The 16419-nt window shown below is 46.6% G+C and overlaps 1 protein-coding gene across 31 annotated transcripts in view; it reads right to left on the reverse strand.

Annotated features, from left to right (window-relative positions):
* Positions 1-16419, reverse strand: part of SMYD4 (SET and MYND domain containing 4) — a 70857-nt gene that overhangs the window by 22170 nt on the left and 32268 nt on the right. For 5 of the 31 annotated variants that reach the window (XR_014821539.1, XR_014821538.1, XR_014821542.1 and 2 more), the window contains exons 6-10: positions 6359-6541; positions 5261-5427; positions 3669-3801; positions 2785-2901; positions 2454-2577 (exon numbers count right to left, since the gene is read on the reverse strand). Coding sequence is in view for 12 of the 31 variants with exons in the window: in XM_021067577.2 (XP_020923236.1) it covers positions 2454-2577; positions 2785-2901; positions 3669-3801; positions 5261-5427; positions 6359-6541 (724 nt within the window). In the remaining 19 variants the exon portion in view is untranslated. Of the gene's footprint in view, positions 1-146; positions 1207-2453; positions 2690-2784; positions 2902-3668; positions 3896-5260; positions 5428-6358; positions 7291-16419 lie in introns of those variants that run through there. The other 26 variants (XR_014821541.1, XR_002337300.2, XR_014821551.1 and 23 more) reach the window with 17 other exon arrangements.

Here is a 16419-nt window from a genome sequence, read left to right on the forward strand (position 1 = left end):
GAAGTTATCTTTTTTTTTTTTTTTTGGCCCCCCTTCTCAGTACTTATGCAATCTGTATTTCTTTCGTCTGCTTGGGGAGGTCGGGAAGAAAAAAAGCAATCTCTTTTCGGGCTTGCTAATAAACAGAACTCAGGAAGGATGCGTGATAACGTTCTCACCACAACCTTGACTTTATTAGTGTTTGGTCAGTGAGTCTGCTGAAGGTATAGAAGGACAGCCAAATAATAAGGACTGGGAGACTGGTAGCAAACAAATTTAGCGTTGCCGTCCTAGGAAGAAATTGCTGACAATGCAATGGCCCCGTATTTATTTCTCTGTTCACAATTTATACTCCGCCGGTTTTAACAGAGGATTTGAGGAAGCTAGAGACCGTAAATGAACCTGTGTCTCCAGAGGTAAGGAGCCGCGCTCATGCCTTGCTTTATAATTATTTTTCAATTACAGAACAACTACTCAGAGTCTGAGTTCCCACTGGCGTGGTACAAACATTTCATTACTACGAGAAACCGTAGGAATGTCCCAGGGAAGCAAACTACCATCATTTAGTGAGGTGGCATCCAGCCAACACCCCAGGCGAACATCCAGATGCCTGCAGATCAGCTAAAATGCTTTTAAAGGGCTTAGGCTCTCCAGATACCCGTTTGAAGTCTTTTCTGGGAACTGGGAGTTTTTACTGGCGGGCAGTTAACTATTTCAAGAAACATTCATCGGCACAGGTGAGCATCGCTCCAACGGCAACACTTCTCCGGTCCTCCCCTCCCCTCGTGCACTGGGCGCGTGACTGCGGGCAAGTCCTCTATTTCCTGGCAACGGCTCAGCAGCAACAGACCCTCTTTAACTCATCCCACATGTGGTCCTTTCCCGTGGGTCAAGGTCCCCTCGGGAGCCTATTCACTGGGTCCCATGGGGATGGGCAGCAAGTCCATTAAACAGGATTTCATCTTTTGGAGCTCCTGGATCTCATCATTCCAAGGGCCATAGTGCACCAACAGAACCTTTTCTGCTCTTTGGATTGTGTTCAGAGCTTCGGGGATTGCCAACCTGAACCAAAGGAGGTAAGAGGAGTGAATCCATGCGTTCAATCAGGCAAACATGAATTGAGGGCCTATTCACACCCTGCGAAGAACGCAAAGTAGATCGCTTTTGTCTTCAAGGATCTTACGATCTAGAAGGGCAGATGAGACACAAACACATTGCAAGGCAGAGCTGGAGAAGAAACGTTATGAAAAAAAAAAGTATAAAGATGCCAGGATACTGAGAAACAAACAACTCTCAAGCACTCATCTGGTATTTACCCCAAGGTTCACTCAAGAGTCCTCATCTCAGACTCACCAAGTCCGCCTATGGCCTCGCTCGGCAGCCCCGTTCTCTCCCCTGACCACATGGACTGCCTCTATGTCTTGGGTATCAGCTCCACGCACCACTCAGAACCCTAGGATGGAGCTTCAAACACTTTATCACACCAATGGCAGCTTCGTCAAGGCTGGACGTATTCCATCTAGAAAGCCTGGCATGAGGGTCTCCTGATGATCCCAGTTACAAAAGAGGATGTGCCATCAACTCACCAACCCTACCGTTCTTTCCTTTCAACCTTTAAAGCAGGGTTTAGGGTTTTTCTTTTCTTTCCTTTTTTTTAGGGGCACACCTATGGCATATGGAGGTTCCCAAGCTAGAGGTCCAAGCAGAGCTGTAGTCGCTGGCCTACACCACAGCCACAGCCACACCACATCAGTGCCTCGTCTACGACCTACACCACAGCTCATGGCAACGCCGGATCCTTAACCCACTGAGTGAGGCCAGGGATCAAACCTGTGTCCTTGTGGTTACTAGTCAGATTCGTTACCATTGAGCCACGACGGGAACTTCTAAAGCAGAGTTTTTCGACCTTGACACTATTGATATCTGGGGCTGGAGAATTCTTAGCTGGGGGGAAGGGAGGCACTGGCTCGTGCATTGCAGGATGTTTAGCAGCATCTCTGGCAGCTACCCTGAGTTGTGACAATCAAAAATGTCTCCGGCCATCGCCAGATGTCCTCTGGGGAGCAAAAGGACTCCTGGTTGATTACAGCTGCTTTAGAAGAAAGAGGACCAGGGAGAAGGACGAGGCCCTGGAGTTGAGGGTGCTGAGACTGGGCAGAGCGCCAAGGGAGGGAGGTGTGAGTGAGTGTGTAGAACTGAAAAGAACTGAGGTGATGGCGGGGGGCGGGGCTGCTGGGCAAGTTCTCCCCGGAAACTCCCCTCAGAGCTAAGAGCTTCCCCGGGTCTCTCGGGAGGCAGTTCTAAAGCTCCAAGTTTGTCAGCAGAACAGAAAGAAGGGATCCCTCCTAAAGGGAAAATACGGCCATTTCGACTTGCTTAACAGCACCATAGGGAAAAAGGGATACTCAGAAGAGCCTGCTATGAGAACAGCATGTGGCCTGGTGAAGTGCTGGGGAAGCAACACAAAGACTCACCCATTGAAGAAGATTTGGGCCAGTTTGAAGAGCTCATGGCCCATCTCAACACTGGACGGCCCGTGGCGAACCTCAACTACCCGAAGACTCTTCTGTAGGTGGCTCGCTGACTTCTTCCAGTCCCCTGCAGAGAAGGGAAAATCTAGTTCCAGAAGAAGTACCATGGTCAACCGTGGATGAACACTTCCAGGATACGGCGAGCAAAATGGAAGTGAAGAGCAGTCTCGGTTGAAAGACTAAGAGAGAACCAACCAGACAAGGCCAAGGTCATGACCAAACACACAAGGTGGGCTCGTTCCTGGGGGGCGGAAGGTGAAGACACACGCCATACCTAAGGCAGCATAGGCCTGGGCCAGGTCATCCGCGATTTCTCCCACCACACTGTGTTCTGCTGACAGGAAGCTCTCAGCATCGTGTTGGCACCCCAACAACAGCTGAATGGCTCGTTCTATCAATTCAAAGGAAAGCAGCCTCATTACAGACACAAACCCCGTCTTAGAAATCAGACTTAAATTCGCCACGGGCTGGGCTGACTGCGGAAACCCCACACTGTCTCCTTGGGTTGTGATCAACTTCTGACGTTTGCTCCAATAAAGCTGTTCTCTTAAGTTTTCTCTTTCAATAGAAAAAAGTGCTGGTTGTCTGAAGTGGAATGAATAGGTCCCTTTTATGGTCATTATTTGTCTTGACTCAGAAATCTAAGCTGAAGGGCAACTTTCATAAAGCGGGGTAAATAACTTCCGACAACGTCAAGCTCTAGGGCCGAGTTTTTTGGGGTAATGAGGGCGCCACGACCCCCTTTCTGGAAAGAGCAGGAAACTTAGACCCACTGGGCATACACCCCACTGCGCTTCAGAAGAGAGATGAGCCTCTGCCGAGGGCAGAACAGTCCCTCCGGGAAATTAGTTCATGAGGCCCTGGAACCAAAATAAATGACACTGAACTTCTGGATACACACAAAGATCAAGGATGTCAGAAACTACCTGTTAGTCTTTAACTAATTCTCCAATGCCTCAGAGAACAACAGCTTCAGTCAGCTGGCCCTTTTTCAAGGACACCAGGCAAACGGAGCTGGGAAGGGCCTACATAGCCATCTTGTGGCTGGCCTGGGGATAATTAAATTCAAATTGTCCGGGAGTATCCTTGAGTTCAAGGTGAGCTCAGAATGAATGAAAGGGAAGGGGCTGGAGGTCCAAGGCAGGGAGCCAGTCTCACCTGCTTTACAGTTTCGGAGAAGCTTCCGGGCCAGCCCCACCTGCTGCTGAAGGTCTTGCAGCCGAGAGTCTAGGTGATGCCTACGGACCGATGCCGGACAAGATGTGCTGCCACAGCTCAGAACATCATCTCCCTGTGGAAGTCAGTTTGGTCTTTATTCCTGTACCAGAGTCAGCGCGTGACACTGCGTGTGCTTACATTATAAGATGGCTCCAGAGCGTCTGGCCCTATCGGGGAAAGAGACTCCTGCAGTAATCCACCCACCAAGCGTGGCCTGAATTTGGTTTTGATGGCAGCAATTCTAAGGCAGCAAATTAAGCTGGTACAAAGATCAAGGATGTCAGAGACGACCTGCTAGTCTTCTACTAACTCCCTGATGCCTAAAAGAACCACCGCTTCCGTCAGCTGGCCCTTTCCATCTGAGAGCCCCCCTCTTATTTCTCTTCGGGGCTGGGTCTTTGGATGACACACCCACTTCTAGATTTATGAAAAAGTCACAAACAAACCAACAGGAAGGTACAGGGTGAAGCTTCCCCATATTTGACCTTGGGCTTGTGACTTGAGCTTCCCAACACAACCAGCTCTACGTTCCATGTACGGTTCCCCTAAGTGGAAAACGGTTTGCTGTTTTTCAGATGCCAGACTCTGTGGCCTCATTTGGCGACAGCAAGCTGATCGCTCCTGAGGGTCCTTTCCCTCCCTGCTGAAGGCAGTGCCTGGGAGCTGAGGGGGAAGCATGTGGCTCCGATCTGGCCCCTCCCTCTGGCCCACACGGCTGGAGGGAGACTCAGTGACTCTGATTTTCCTCCAGCCACAGATACTGGGTTGATGTAATACAAGAAGATTTTGTCCAGGCCTCTTTAGAGGAGCGTATGTTTCTATCCTCTGAACGGGGAGGTGCTGCGGCTGCAGCTGTGGGCAGCCAGCTGGCCACCACAAGAGGGAAGTCTGTCTCAGTTTGTGCTAAGAGAGAAAAGGGAGCTGAGGGAGGCAGGAAGAAAAACTGCGTCCTGGGTCATGCTGCATTTGCAATGCTCCCATCCTGGGATCTTTTAGTGATTTACTTGAGCAAATAAATTCCCAGACTCGGAGTTCCCGTCGTGGCACAGTGGTTAACGAATCCGACTAGGAACCATGAGGTTGCGGGTTCGGTCCCTGCCCTTGCTCAGGGGGTTAACGATCCGGCGTTGCCGTGAGCTGTGGTGTAGGTTGCAGCTCGGATCCCGCGTTGCTGTGGCTCTGGCATAGGCCGGTGGCTACAGCTCCGATTCAACCCCTAGCCTGGGAACCTCCATATGCCGCGGGAGCGGCCCAAGAAATAGCAAAAAAAAATCCCAGACTCCCCCCATCTCAAGACGAGTGTGGGTGGGATTTTCTGCTCTGTGCAAGAGAAAGATCACTAAGTCCAACCTTTCCCTGGGTTCCTGCAGGCGGGTAATCCAGGTGTGGGGAAGGTGGGCGAAAGGCAAGAGAGAGTGCTGCTCTCGGCACCTCTGAGTCCCAGTGGCTTCCTGCTAAACATTCAAGGCCCTCAGGCTGAAAAACTGACCTCCAGGGAAAGCAAAGAGCAGGGAAGGGAGGGAGAGATTCACCTGCAGGAGAGCTCTGCAACGGTGACAGCAGAAGGCTTCCCTCCTCGGTTCCAACGCCGAGGGTCTCTGCTTCTCTCGTTCGCAAGGCGGGCAGTTGCAGTCAAAGAAATACTGAGACCTCAGCTTCTGGTGCCTCTCAGCAACACCCATCCTACTCTCGTGAGGCCCTGCAGAGAGACCACGGTTGGCCAATATCTAAAGCAAGAGAGCATCAAGCGCTGCTTAAAACACTTCAGCTTAGGAGTTCCCACTGTGGCACAATGGGATGGGTGGCGTCTCTGCAGCACCAGGACGCAGGTTCGATGCCTGGCACAGTGGGTTCAAGGACCTGGCTTTGCCGAAACTGTGACTCAGATCTTCTTCCTGGCCGGGGAACTCCAAGACCTGATCTCTGTCCAGGGAACTCCATATGCCAAGGGAATGTCCAGAAAAGAAAAGCAGAAACAAGGAGTTTCCGTTATGGTGCAGTGGTTAACAAATCCGACTAGGAACCATGAGGTTGTAGGTTCGATCCCTGGCCTTGCTCAGTGGGTTAAGGATCTGGCGTTGCCGTGAGCTGTGGTGTAGGTCGCAGACGAGGCTCAAATCCCGAGTTACTGTGGCTCTGGCGTAGGCCCATGGCTACAGCTCCGATTGGACCCCTAGCCTGGGAACCTCCATAAGCAGCGGGAGTGGCCCTAGAAAAGGCAAAAAAAAAAAAAAAAAAAGAAAAGCAGAAACAAAAACTTCAGCTTAGTGGAGGGCCTGGTCAATTATTTATCATGTTACAGGTTATCTTTAACTCAAACATTTGTGGAAGTAGATCTAGAAACAGGCTTCCACGCTGTGGGGACAGGGAGAAAAAGAAGCCAAGAGGCTGCTCCTGGCCCATTTTGAGAATAGGACGTTTATGGGAACTGAGCAGTGAGAGGCACGGTCGTATAGACGAGGCCTAGTGAGGAGGCCTCTATCCCCTCACCCTCCCAAGTAGGTCCTGCCTCTGCCAGGAAACAGACACTGGACAGGTGAGGGCACCTGCCCAGGGGCTTGCTCAGGTGACGTCCCCCCTGGCCTTTCGTGCTGGAGAAGAGGGCACAGGCGTGAGGACGGAGGGCTCACCATAGCAGTGGAGAACCTCTTGCCCCTTCCGAATGGGCTGTGATGCCCGCACGGTGGCGACGGTGCTGATGAAGGACACGCTGGCGTTGGGGCTGCAGGAATGGTTCAGGAGGCTGACGACGGGGAAGAGGCCGGTGGCAAGGCGTACCTGCCTGTGCTCAGTAATGAGGCTCCCTTTAGATCCTGAAAGCGTGAGAGGAAAAAGGCAAAAATGTGTCAGGACGTTAGTCTCGGCCTCCCCCTCCGTTTCTCAGAAGAGGAGCTGGGCACTCGCGCCTGAGGCCCGGCTGAGTCACAGCTCCACAGCCGGATCGGATACAAATCAGATGGAACATGACTCAGAGCAAACTCTGGTCGGCAGGAAGCACAGCGGATGAGGACATGAAAAGTCCACCAGAATCTTGGAACCTAACCACTGTGTCTCAATAACACAGAAAAACCCAAAGATTAGAATTTGTAGAAAATAATAAAAAAGGAATTATCAGCAGGGCATCTTCGAGAGAGACAGTTTCATAATGTTCATGAGGACGTGGACACCGAAGCACTTGCTGAGGTCACTTCGCAGAGACACTTACAGTCCCAGCGCTTTTGTTTAACTGGCCTTTGGTTGGTTAATTGAGCAAGCAGCCTATTTAGTATCCTAAACGGAACAGGCTTATTATATATTTTTAAAAATAAATATTTCTTTGGCTCACTTCTTCATGCTGCTGTTTGTCCCAACTTGATGGGAAATCAGTCAGCAGGAGTTCTCACTGAAAAAACTTTCTGGACCCGTTCTAATTCAAGACAGTCTCATGTCCCAAACAATCTCCTCCTTGAAACACAATTAAACCAGCGATTTGGAGTTCCTGTTGTGGCTCAGCAGTAACAAACCTGGCTAGTACCCATGAGGATGCCGGTTTGATCCCTGGCCCGATCAGTGGGTTAAGGATCTGGCGTCGCTGTGAGCTGTGGTGTAGGTTGCAGACGTGGCTTGTGGCTGTGGCTATGGTGTAGGCCGGAGGCTACGGTTCTGATTCGACCCCTAGCCTGGGAACCTTCATATGCTGTGGGTGCGGCCCCACCCCCACCCCTCAGCAATTTTAAGTATATGATTGAAAATTAGGAAAGAAGAAAAAGTTCTCTAAGTAGTGAGGCGATTTCTGCACCAAGGCTCAGGCACTTATATTCATAAGTGAATGTGAATTCGCGGTAGTCTCCGGCAGGCCCACCTGCTCTTATTTTAGCCACAGCGCTACCTGGCGTGGTTAGTCAGCTTCTCAGCTCACAGACACAGAGCAATGAAAGGCAGGTATTCTGACGATGGCGAAGGAGATGGTGACAGACTGGAGGAGGAGGCAGAAAACTTACACAAGATCAACAACCTAAAGGCAAACAAAAACACCAGCACCACTCAAGTTGATTACAACTTGACATTTCACTTAACCAGAGATTCCTGGGCTTGAGCGAGTACTTGCACAGGTTTTTGTAACAACCGTACAAATCTCAGGAGGATGCACGGTATAGATAACCTTGGGCTTGCAGAAAGCCTTAAACTGTGGTCAGTAGCCTTGGTATAAGCATGAGGAGATCATATTTCCAACAAAGCTGGTGGGGAGTTCCCGTCATGGCGTGGTGGATATGAATCCGACTAGGAACCATGTGGTTTCGAGTTCGATCCCTGACCTCGCTCAGTGGGTTAAGGATCTGGCATTGCTGTGAGCTGTGGTGTAGGTCGCAGACGCGGCTCAGATCCTGTGTTGCTGTAGCTGTGGCGTAGGATGGCAGCTGTAGCTCCGGTTAGACCCCTAGCCTGGGAACCTCCATGTGCCACCAGTGCAGCCCTAAAAAGCAAAACAAACAAACAAAACAAAACTAGTTGACGAGTGAAAGATCCTGGTACTTAGAGGGAAACTCAGTTTTCTGGAAAATTAATAAGTCATCAGATAATTGCAGTGTCACTGTATATGCGAGGCATCTCAACATACCAATCACCAAATAATGTGATTGATGAAATCACATTATGAATTTCATCAAGTCATAGATGAAATGAATAAAGACAAAACGAACCATCATGGGAAAATGTTTTAGAAAGGAAAACATTAACTATAGGAAAAATACTGTCTCCTTGCAGACAATTTTATTACCTGCTGCTGCGGAGGACAAGAATAGGACAAGTAAATACAATTTGCAGGGAATCCAAATGACTCCATTTTAGTCGACAATTCCACACACTGTATGGAAATCTTTCATTAGAGCTTCTCCTGAATGCTTAACTGACTTTAGTGTCCCCTCCTCTCTCCCCCCTGGTCCAATGCCTTCCTTCTGGTGCTCATGCTAATGAGCGGTGGAAATGCTAAAAGGTAAGGAGGCAGCAGGAAGGAGCATAGGGCGCAAACAGTTTGTAGTCTGGATAATCAGCCTCTGCATAATTACAATTTGACTTGCATTCCCAACTACTGATAACTGGCAATCTCTATTGGAACAGCTGCTAAAATTTTCTCAGAAAAAAAAAAAAAGATCACAATGTGGTGAGTAATGTCAGCTTCGTGGATTATTTATGGATTATCCTCTCACAGAAGTAGGTCCAGGAACTGAGTGGGGGTGAGTATTTATGTCAGAGTTGAATGTCTCCTAATTATTTCTAAAAAAATAAGTATTGATTAAAAAATTATTCAATATTTTGCATTAGTCATCCATTAGCTGAGATCATAGAAAGTGAGAGTGTGTAGGTGCCTTATCAACTGAATTTAATATGTAACATTTTGTGCATAAAACAAAACAACAAAAAAAGAGGGACTGATTATTTTACCAAAAGTTCATCTTGCTAGTTTTTTTTTTTTTTTTTTGCTTTTTAAGGCCACACCTGCAGCATATGGAAGTTCCCAGGCTAGGGGTCGAATCGGAGCTATAGTTGCCGGCCTACACCACAGCCACAGCACCTCGGGATCCCTGACCCACTGAGCAAGGCCAGGGCTTGAACCTGCATCCTCGTGGATACCAGCCTGATTCATTTCTTTCTTTCTTTTTTTTTTTTTTTTTTGTCTTTTTGCCATTTTTTTGGGCCGCTCTCGCGGCATATGGAAGTTCCCAGGCTAGGGGTTGAATCGGAGCTGTAGCCACGGGCCTACACCACAGCCACAGCAACGCGGGATCTGAGCCGCGTCTTCGACCTACACCACAGCTCACGACAACACCGGATCATTAACCCACTGAGCAAGGGCAGGGATCGAACCCACAACCTCACCGTTCCTAGTCGGATTCATTAACCACTGCGCCACGACGGGAACTCCCCAGCCTGATTCATTTCGGCCATACCACATGGAAACGCCTCTTGTTAATATTGTTAGTATGTTTTAAATGAGATTCAAGTAAAGAAAAAAGATTCATTCATAATACTTCCAGAATATACCTATTTTAGTAGATGCTTTACTAAACAAGAGATTTTTATATAAATCAAGTAATCAAAGATCCAGCGTGAAGGGAAATTCCTCAGTTGCTGCAAAGTGAAAGCAAAGGGCAGTGAACTGATCTGAATCTGAGTAGAACCTCGTTAAGCCTTGTTACAACATGAATCCAGATACACCATGAATATGCCACTCTGCCTGGGGTAGAGCCACATATGCTAAGGTCTAAGAATATCATCCGTGGCCAGTTCTCTCCCTTAAAATAAGTACCAAAGAGAGGTTTCTGAGGAACTTTGATTAAACAGGATTCATGCAAATAACATACATTTTCATAGGTTTTTGTCAAGGTCTATCCAAGTTAACACTTTAATCCTTCTTCTGTGCTACTAATGAAACAGCTGCTAATGAAATTCAATGAGAACACTAAATCGGGAGGTGTTGCAACCCCAAAGAAATAATAAAAAGGGATAAAACAAGATTAGAAATTTAGCAGACTGAACAAAATTAGATTGAATTCAAAAATGAAAGTGAACATTGCTGGTGGGTGTTCAATTGGTACGACTTTCCTGGAGGGCAATTTTGCAATATGTATTAAGTGTTTTAAAAATGTTCATGTAAAAAAAATACTCAAGAGTTCTCATTATGGCTCAGTGGTAATGAACCTGACTAGTATTCATGAGGATGCGGGTTCGATCCCTGGCCTTGCTCAGTGGGTTAAGGATCCGGCATTGCCATGAGCTGCAGTGTAGGTCACAGACACGGCTCAGATCCCTGAGTTGCTGTGGCTTGGTGTAGGCCAGCAGCTGTAGCTCTGATTCAGCACCTAGCCTGGGAGCTTTCATAGGCCAACAATGTGGCCCTAAAAAGACAAAAAACAAACAAAAAACCAAAACCCCCAAACTCATAGCATTTGAATTACTTTTTGGGGGGCCATGCCTGTGGCATGTGGAATTTCTCAGGCCAGGACTGAACCCATTTCATAGCAGCAAACCCAGTCGCTTCAGGGGCAATGCTGGATCCATAACCTGCTGTGCCAAAAGAAAATTTCTGAGCTATTTTTATTATTTAAAAAAACTAATTACAAAATAAATACAGGGTAGAAAAAATTAAACTGGAAATTATACAGAAAATAAGTCACTTATAATTCTGTCAGTCAGGGATCAGGTTCGTTACTGCTGAGCCACAATGGGAACTCCATATTTCGATGATTTTTAAGGGAATTTACATAAGTTGTACAATCATTACCACAATCCAGTTTTAGAACATTTTCATCACTATGCATGTTCTTTAATTTTTTTTTCTTTGCTTTTTAGGGCCGCACTTGTGGCATATGGAGGTTCCCAGGATAGGGGTCGAATACTCCTCGACTTCGACTTCGTTTCCGACGCGCCACGACGGGAATTCCCACTACGCGAGTTCTTTAAAATTGATTTTAAGAGTCGCGTGGAAGAAGTTCCTGTTGTGGAGCAGTGGTTAACGAACCTGACTAGGAACCATGAGGTTGTGGGTTTGATCCCTGGCCTCACTCAGGGGGTTAAGGATTCAGCATTGCCCTGAGCTGTGGTGTAGGTCGCAGACACAGCTCGGATCCCGAGTTGCTGTGGCTCCGGCGGAGGCTGGCAGCTACAGCTCTGATTGGACCCCTAGCCTGGGAACCTCCATATGCCATGGGTGCAGCCCTAAAAGGACAAAAAAAAAAAAAAAAAAAATTGCATAGTTGCTAGAGATTTTCCCTCATTTTGTCGCTCATATTTTAATTTTTGTTTATGGGGTTTTTGGGGTGGGAAGTGTTAAAACAACAGTTATTTCATTTGTGTACAATGCTGTGTGCCAGCAACTTTGCTTGAGCTCAGCTGAACATTTTTTCTGCTAGTCTGGCCTGGGCTCACTCACGGGATCTGTCAGCTACTATGATTGCAACCATTTGGTGTGTGGTCTTTTGTTCTCAGGGAGGTTAGTCCAGGCTTGTTCGCAGGCCACAGCACCATTTTAAAAAGGTGACAGTGGAAGGTGCAAGGTCTCTTCAGGCTTTCACTCCTAAGTCACATAACATCGCTTCTCCAGCATTCCACTGCTGAAAGCAAGGCTCAGGGCTGGCCCAGATTCAGGGGCCCGGGAAACAGACCCCACTTCCTGATGGGAGAAAAAGCGATGTCAAGGTGCAAAGGGGCAGATGTGGAGATGAAAGAACTGCTGTGGTCACTTCTGCAAATAATCTTCCCTAGAGGCCAGGAGGTTCACCTGGTCCTCCCCTCCGTATGAGAGCGTGTGGAACCACAGAGGTTCAGCAAGCGGACCAAGTTCATACCGAGAGTTAGTGGTGAGCGTGAGTGGAGCAGGAGGTCAGTCCAATATTTCATTCCTTCGGGCATCCCTTTCACCTCACCTACATTATCTTCTCTACTGATGATAGTGTTCTTGAAATTTGGTCTTTAAGTTAAATCTGGCTGTCTTCTAATTACCTACATTTGGTATCCTAGGCTTTAGAAAGCTTTTCTTACAAGCTTAAGACTACGTACACGTTCGTTTATCTTTTTCTAGATACTTTATAGTTTTATTATTATTATTATCATCATCATTATTATTTTGCTTTTTAGGGCCACACTCACAGCACATGGAGGTTCCCAGGCTAGGGGTTGAATTGGAGCCACAGCTGCTGGCCTACACCACAGCCACAGCAAAGTCAGATCCGAGCCTTTTTTGCGACCTACACCACAGCTCATGGCAATGCCGGATCCTTAACCCACTGAGCAATGCCAAGGATCGAACCCGAGTCCTCATGGATACTAGTCAGATTCGTTACCACTGAGCCACAACCGGGAACTCCTAAATATTTAACTTTTTTTTTTTTGCCTTTTTTTTTTTTTTTTTTTTGCTATTTCTTTGGGCCGCTTCTGCGGCATATGGAGGTTCCCAGGCTAGGGGTCGCCAGGGATTGAACCTGCAACCTCATGGTTCCTAGTCGGATTCGTTAACCACTGCGCCACGACGAGAACTCCCCTAAATATTTAACTTTTTAATGAGAATAAAGAATCTGATACTTCTGGGGGCTATCACATCAGTACCATACCATTTTTAATTATTGTAGCTTAATGCTAATATGAAATCTGATAGTACCAAGCCCCGCTTTAAAACTCAAACACTTATTCTGGAGTTCCCGTCGTGGCTCAGTGGTTAACGAATCCGACTAGGAAGCATGAGGTTGCAGGTTCAATCCCTGGCCTTGCTCAGTGGGTTAAGGATCCCGTGTTGCCGTGAGCTGTGGTGTAGGTTGCAGATGCGGCTCAGATCCTGTGTTGCTGTGCCTCTGGTGTAGGCCGGTGGCTACAGCTCCGATTCAACCTCTAGCCTGGGAACCTCCATATGCCGTGGGAGCGGCCCAAGCAAAGGCAAAAAGACAAAACAAACAAACACCCCAAAAACTTATTCTTACACACTTATTCAAGATGAACTTTAGCATCGCTGTTAATTTTAAGAAAAATCCAATTGTGATTTTGTTAGAAATGGCATTAGACTGATTCAGTTAATGTGCAGAAACTGTCATTTTTACAGTTTTCAATCTTTCAAGAATACGGCATGTCTCTGTATTTATCCATGTTTCTGTATTTAGCCTTCTTTAATATCCTCCAAATTAAAATATCCTTGCATTTCTGGAAAAAATCCTACTTGGTTATATATTATTGTCCCTTTTAATAAACTGCTGGATGTAATAGAGCACTGACTTTCCCCCCCAGGGTTTCTACATCTATATTCACAAGTGAGGCTGGTCTATAGCTTTTATTCCGGGCTTTGCAAAATGAGTGGGAAAGGCTGCCAGGTTCCCCCTTGCCTTGGAGCAGTTTATATTTATAAAAACAGCCTGTTCATGGAAAGATATTTTTTCCTTTTCTTTATTTTTTAAAATTTTGGCTAAATATATTCCTTAAAAGTTTTGGCTAACTCATATGGAAAAGACTGGGTCTGGTTTGTTTTTATGGAAATGTTTTAATAACTTTTTCAATTTCTTCCAATTGCTGGATTTTTGAGGTATTTTCCTCCCTCTGGAATTTTTTTTTTTTTTCTTTTTAGGGCCACACCTGCAGTATATGGAAATTCCCAGGCTAAGGGTTGAATAGGAGTTGCAGCCGCCAGCCAACGCCACAGCCACAGCAACACCAGATCCAGGTCACATGGGGCAGCTTGTCAGGGCACTGGATCCTTGACCCACTGAGGGAGGCCAGGGATGGAACCAGCAGCCTCACAGAGACAATGTCAGTTAAGGACAACATCCTTAACTCGCTGAGCCACAATGGGAATTCCTCCCCCGGATTTCTTAGATCTGCCAAATCTTTATCTCTATCAGGACTCTGGGAACTGTAGCCTGTGGGCCAAATCCTGCCTGCTGCCCCTTTCTGTACATATATGCTCTAAGAATGGTTTTCACATTTTTAATTGGTTGACAAAAAAATGGAAAGAATTATAAAATATTCAAATTTCAGTGTCCATAATCAAGTTTTATTGAAGCCCAGCCAGGCGCATTCATTTGTATACCGTCTGCGGCTGCTTTCAGGTTACAAAGGCAGTTGAGTAGCTGCAAAAGAGACCATATGACCTGCAAAGGCCCAAATATTTACTATTTGGCCCTTTACAAAAAAAAAGTTGGCCAAACGCTGGTCTATAGGACACAAGCTTTGATGGACATAGCCCTGTGTCCCCTACCTTAAATTATGTTATCTTGGTTTCCACATACTTATTTTTTAATATATTTGCTCAAAGTCAGAGTGGTATATTAAAGTTTCTTACATCTATGGAGTTTTTGCCAGTTTCTTCTTGTAAACTTAACCACTTTCGTTTTATAGACAGAATCTCTATGTTGCTGAGAGCTGAGGTTGATGATCTATTTCAGGACAGTCTCCTTTACAAAAATAAAATGCCTTGTTTTACTAGATTTCTTACCTTGAGTTCTACCGTTTCACATTAATATTAATAACCTGATTTGCTTGTGATTCCTGACATGTCTTGCCCAAACACTCTATGTTAAGCGTCACCTTTGTAAACAGAATATGGTTGGATTTTAATTTTTCTTTCTTTTTTTTTTTTTTTTTGGCTTTTGTTGTTGTTGTTGTTGCTATCTCTTGGGCCGCTCCCACGGCATATGGAGGTTCCCAGGCTAGGGGTTGAATCGGAGCTGTAGCCACCAGCCTACGCCAGAGCCACAGCAACTCGGGATCCGAGCCGCGTCTGCAACCTACACCACAGCTCACGGCAACGCCGGATCGTTAACCCACTGAGCAAGGGCAGGGACCGAACCCGCGACCTCATGGTTCCTAGTCGGATTCGTTAACCACTGCGCCACGACGGGAACGCCTCTTTTTTTTTTTTTTAAGGGCTACACCTGTGGCATATGGAAGTTCCCAGGCTAGGGGTCCAACTGGAGCTACAGCTGCCGGCCTACACCACAGCAATGCCAGATCTGAGCTGCATCTGTGACCTACACCATGGCTCACGGCAACACTGGATTCTTAACCCACTGAGGGAGGCCAGGGATCAAACCTGCATCCTCATGGATACTAATCAGGCTCATTATCACTGAACCACAACAGGAACTTCCAGATTTTAATCTTTTTGACCCATTCTGGAAGATTCATTTAATGGAGTTTAGCTTATTTACACTATTATAGACTCATTTTTATCATTTTCTTATCTTTTTCTCTGCAAACTTTTTTTTTTTTTAATTTATGGCTACACCTGTATCATACGGAAGTTGCTGGGCCAGGGACTGAGTCCAAGCTGCAGCTGCAACCTATACCACAGAGGCAGCAATGCTAGATCCTTAACCCACTGCACCACAGCAGTAACTCCTGCAAATTTTTCTTTTTCTTTCTTTCTTTTTTTTTTTTTGTGTGTCTTTTTGTCTTTTCTAGGAGGCTCCCAGGCTAGGGGTCTAATCAGAGCTGTTGCTGCTGGCCTACGCCAGAGCCACAGCAATGCAGGATCTGAGCTGCATCTGTGACCTACACCACAGCTCACGGCAATGCCGGATCCTTAACCCACTGAGCAAGGCCAGGGTTCGAACCCACAACCTCATGGTTCCTAGTTGGATTCGTTAACCACTGCGCCATGATGTGAACTCCTGCAAACTTTTCTTAAAAATGGTTTTTCTCTAGACTGAAGGGAAAGGTATGGAACACATTTAAACTTTAATAGAATAATGTTACCACTGTGTAAGTATTTTTAATTTTAAAAATATAGAAAAGTTCAAAGGAATTCTCTTTGTGGCTCAGCAGTTAACGAACCCGACTGAGATCTATAAGGATGTGGGTTCAATCCCTGGCCTCACTCAGTGGGTAAGGATCTGGCGTTGCTGTGGCTGTGATGTAGGACCCCTAGCCTGGGAACTTCCATATGCCACGGGTGCCTCCCTAAAAAGCAAAAAAAAAAAAAAAAAAAAAAAAAAAAGTTCAAAGAAGAAAGTACCAATCACCCATATTTCCAACTTCAGACTTCATTACTGTTACTTAAGATTTTGGTTTTTTTTTCAAGGTTTCCGTTGTGGCTCAGTGGGTTCAGAACCTGACATAGTGTCTGTTGAGGATGTGGGTTTGATCCCTGGTCTTACTTAGTGGGTTAAGGATCTGGTGTTGCCGAAAGCTGTGGTACAGGTTGCAGATATGCCTCAGATTCTGTGTTGCTGAG

The sequence above is a fragment of the Sus scrofa genome, chromosome 12 (assembly GCF_054392235.1).
Source record: "Sus scrofa isolate SSC_HxYL_T2T_F1_AM1 chromosome 12, Sscrofa_HxYL_maternal_Yorkshire_Landrace_v2.0, whole genome shotgun sequence".
NCBI lineage: Eukaryota > Metazoa > Chordata > Mammalia > Artiodactyla > Suidae > Sus > Sus scrofa.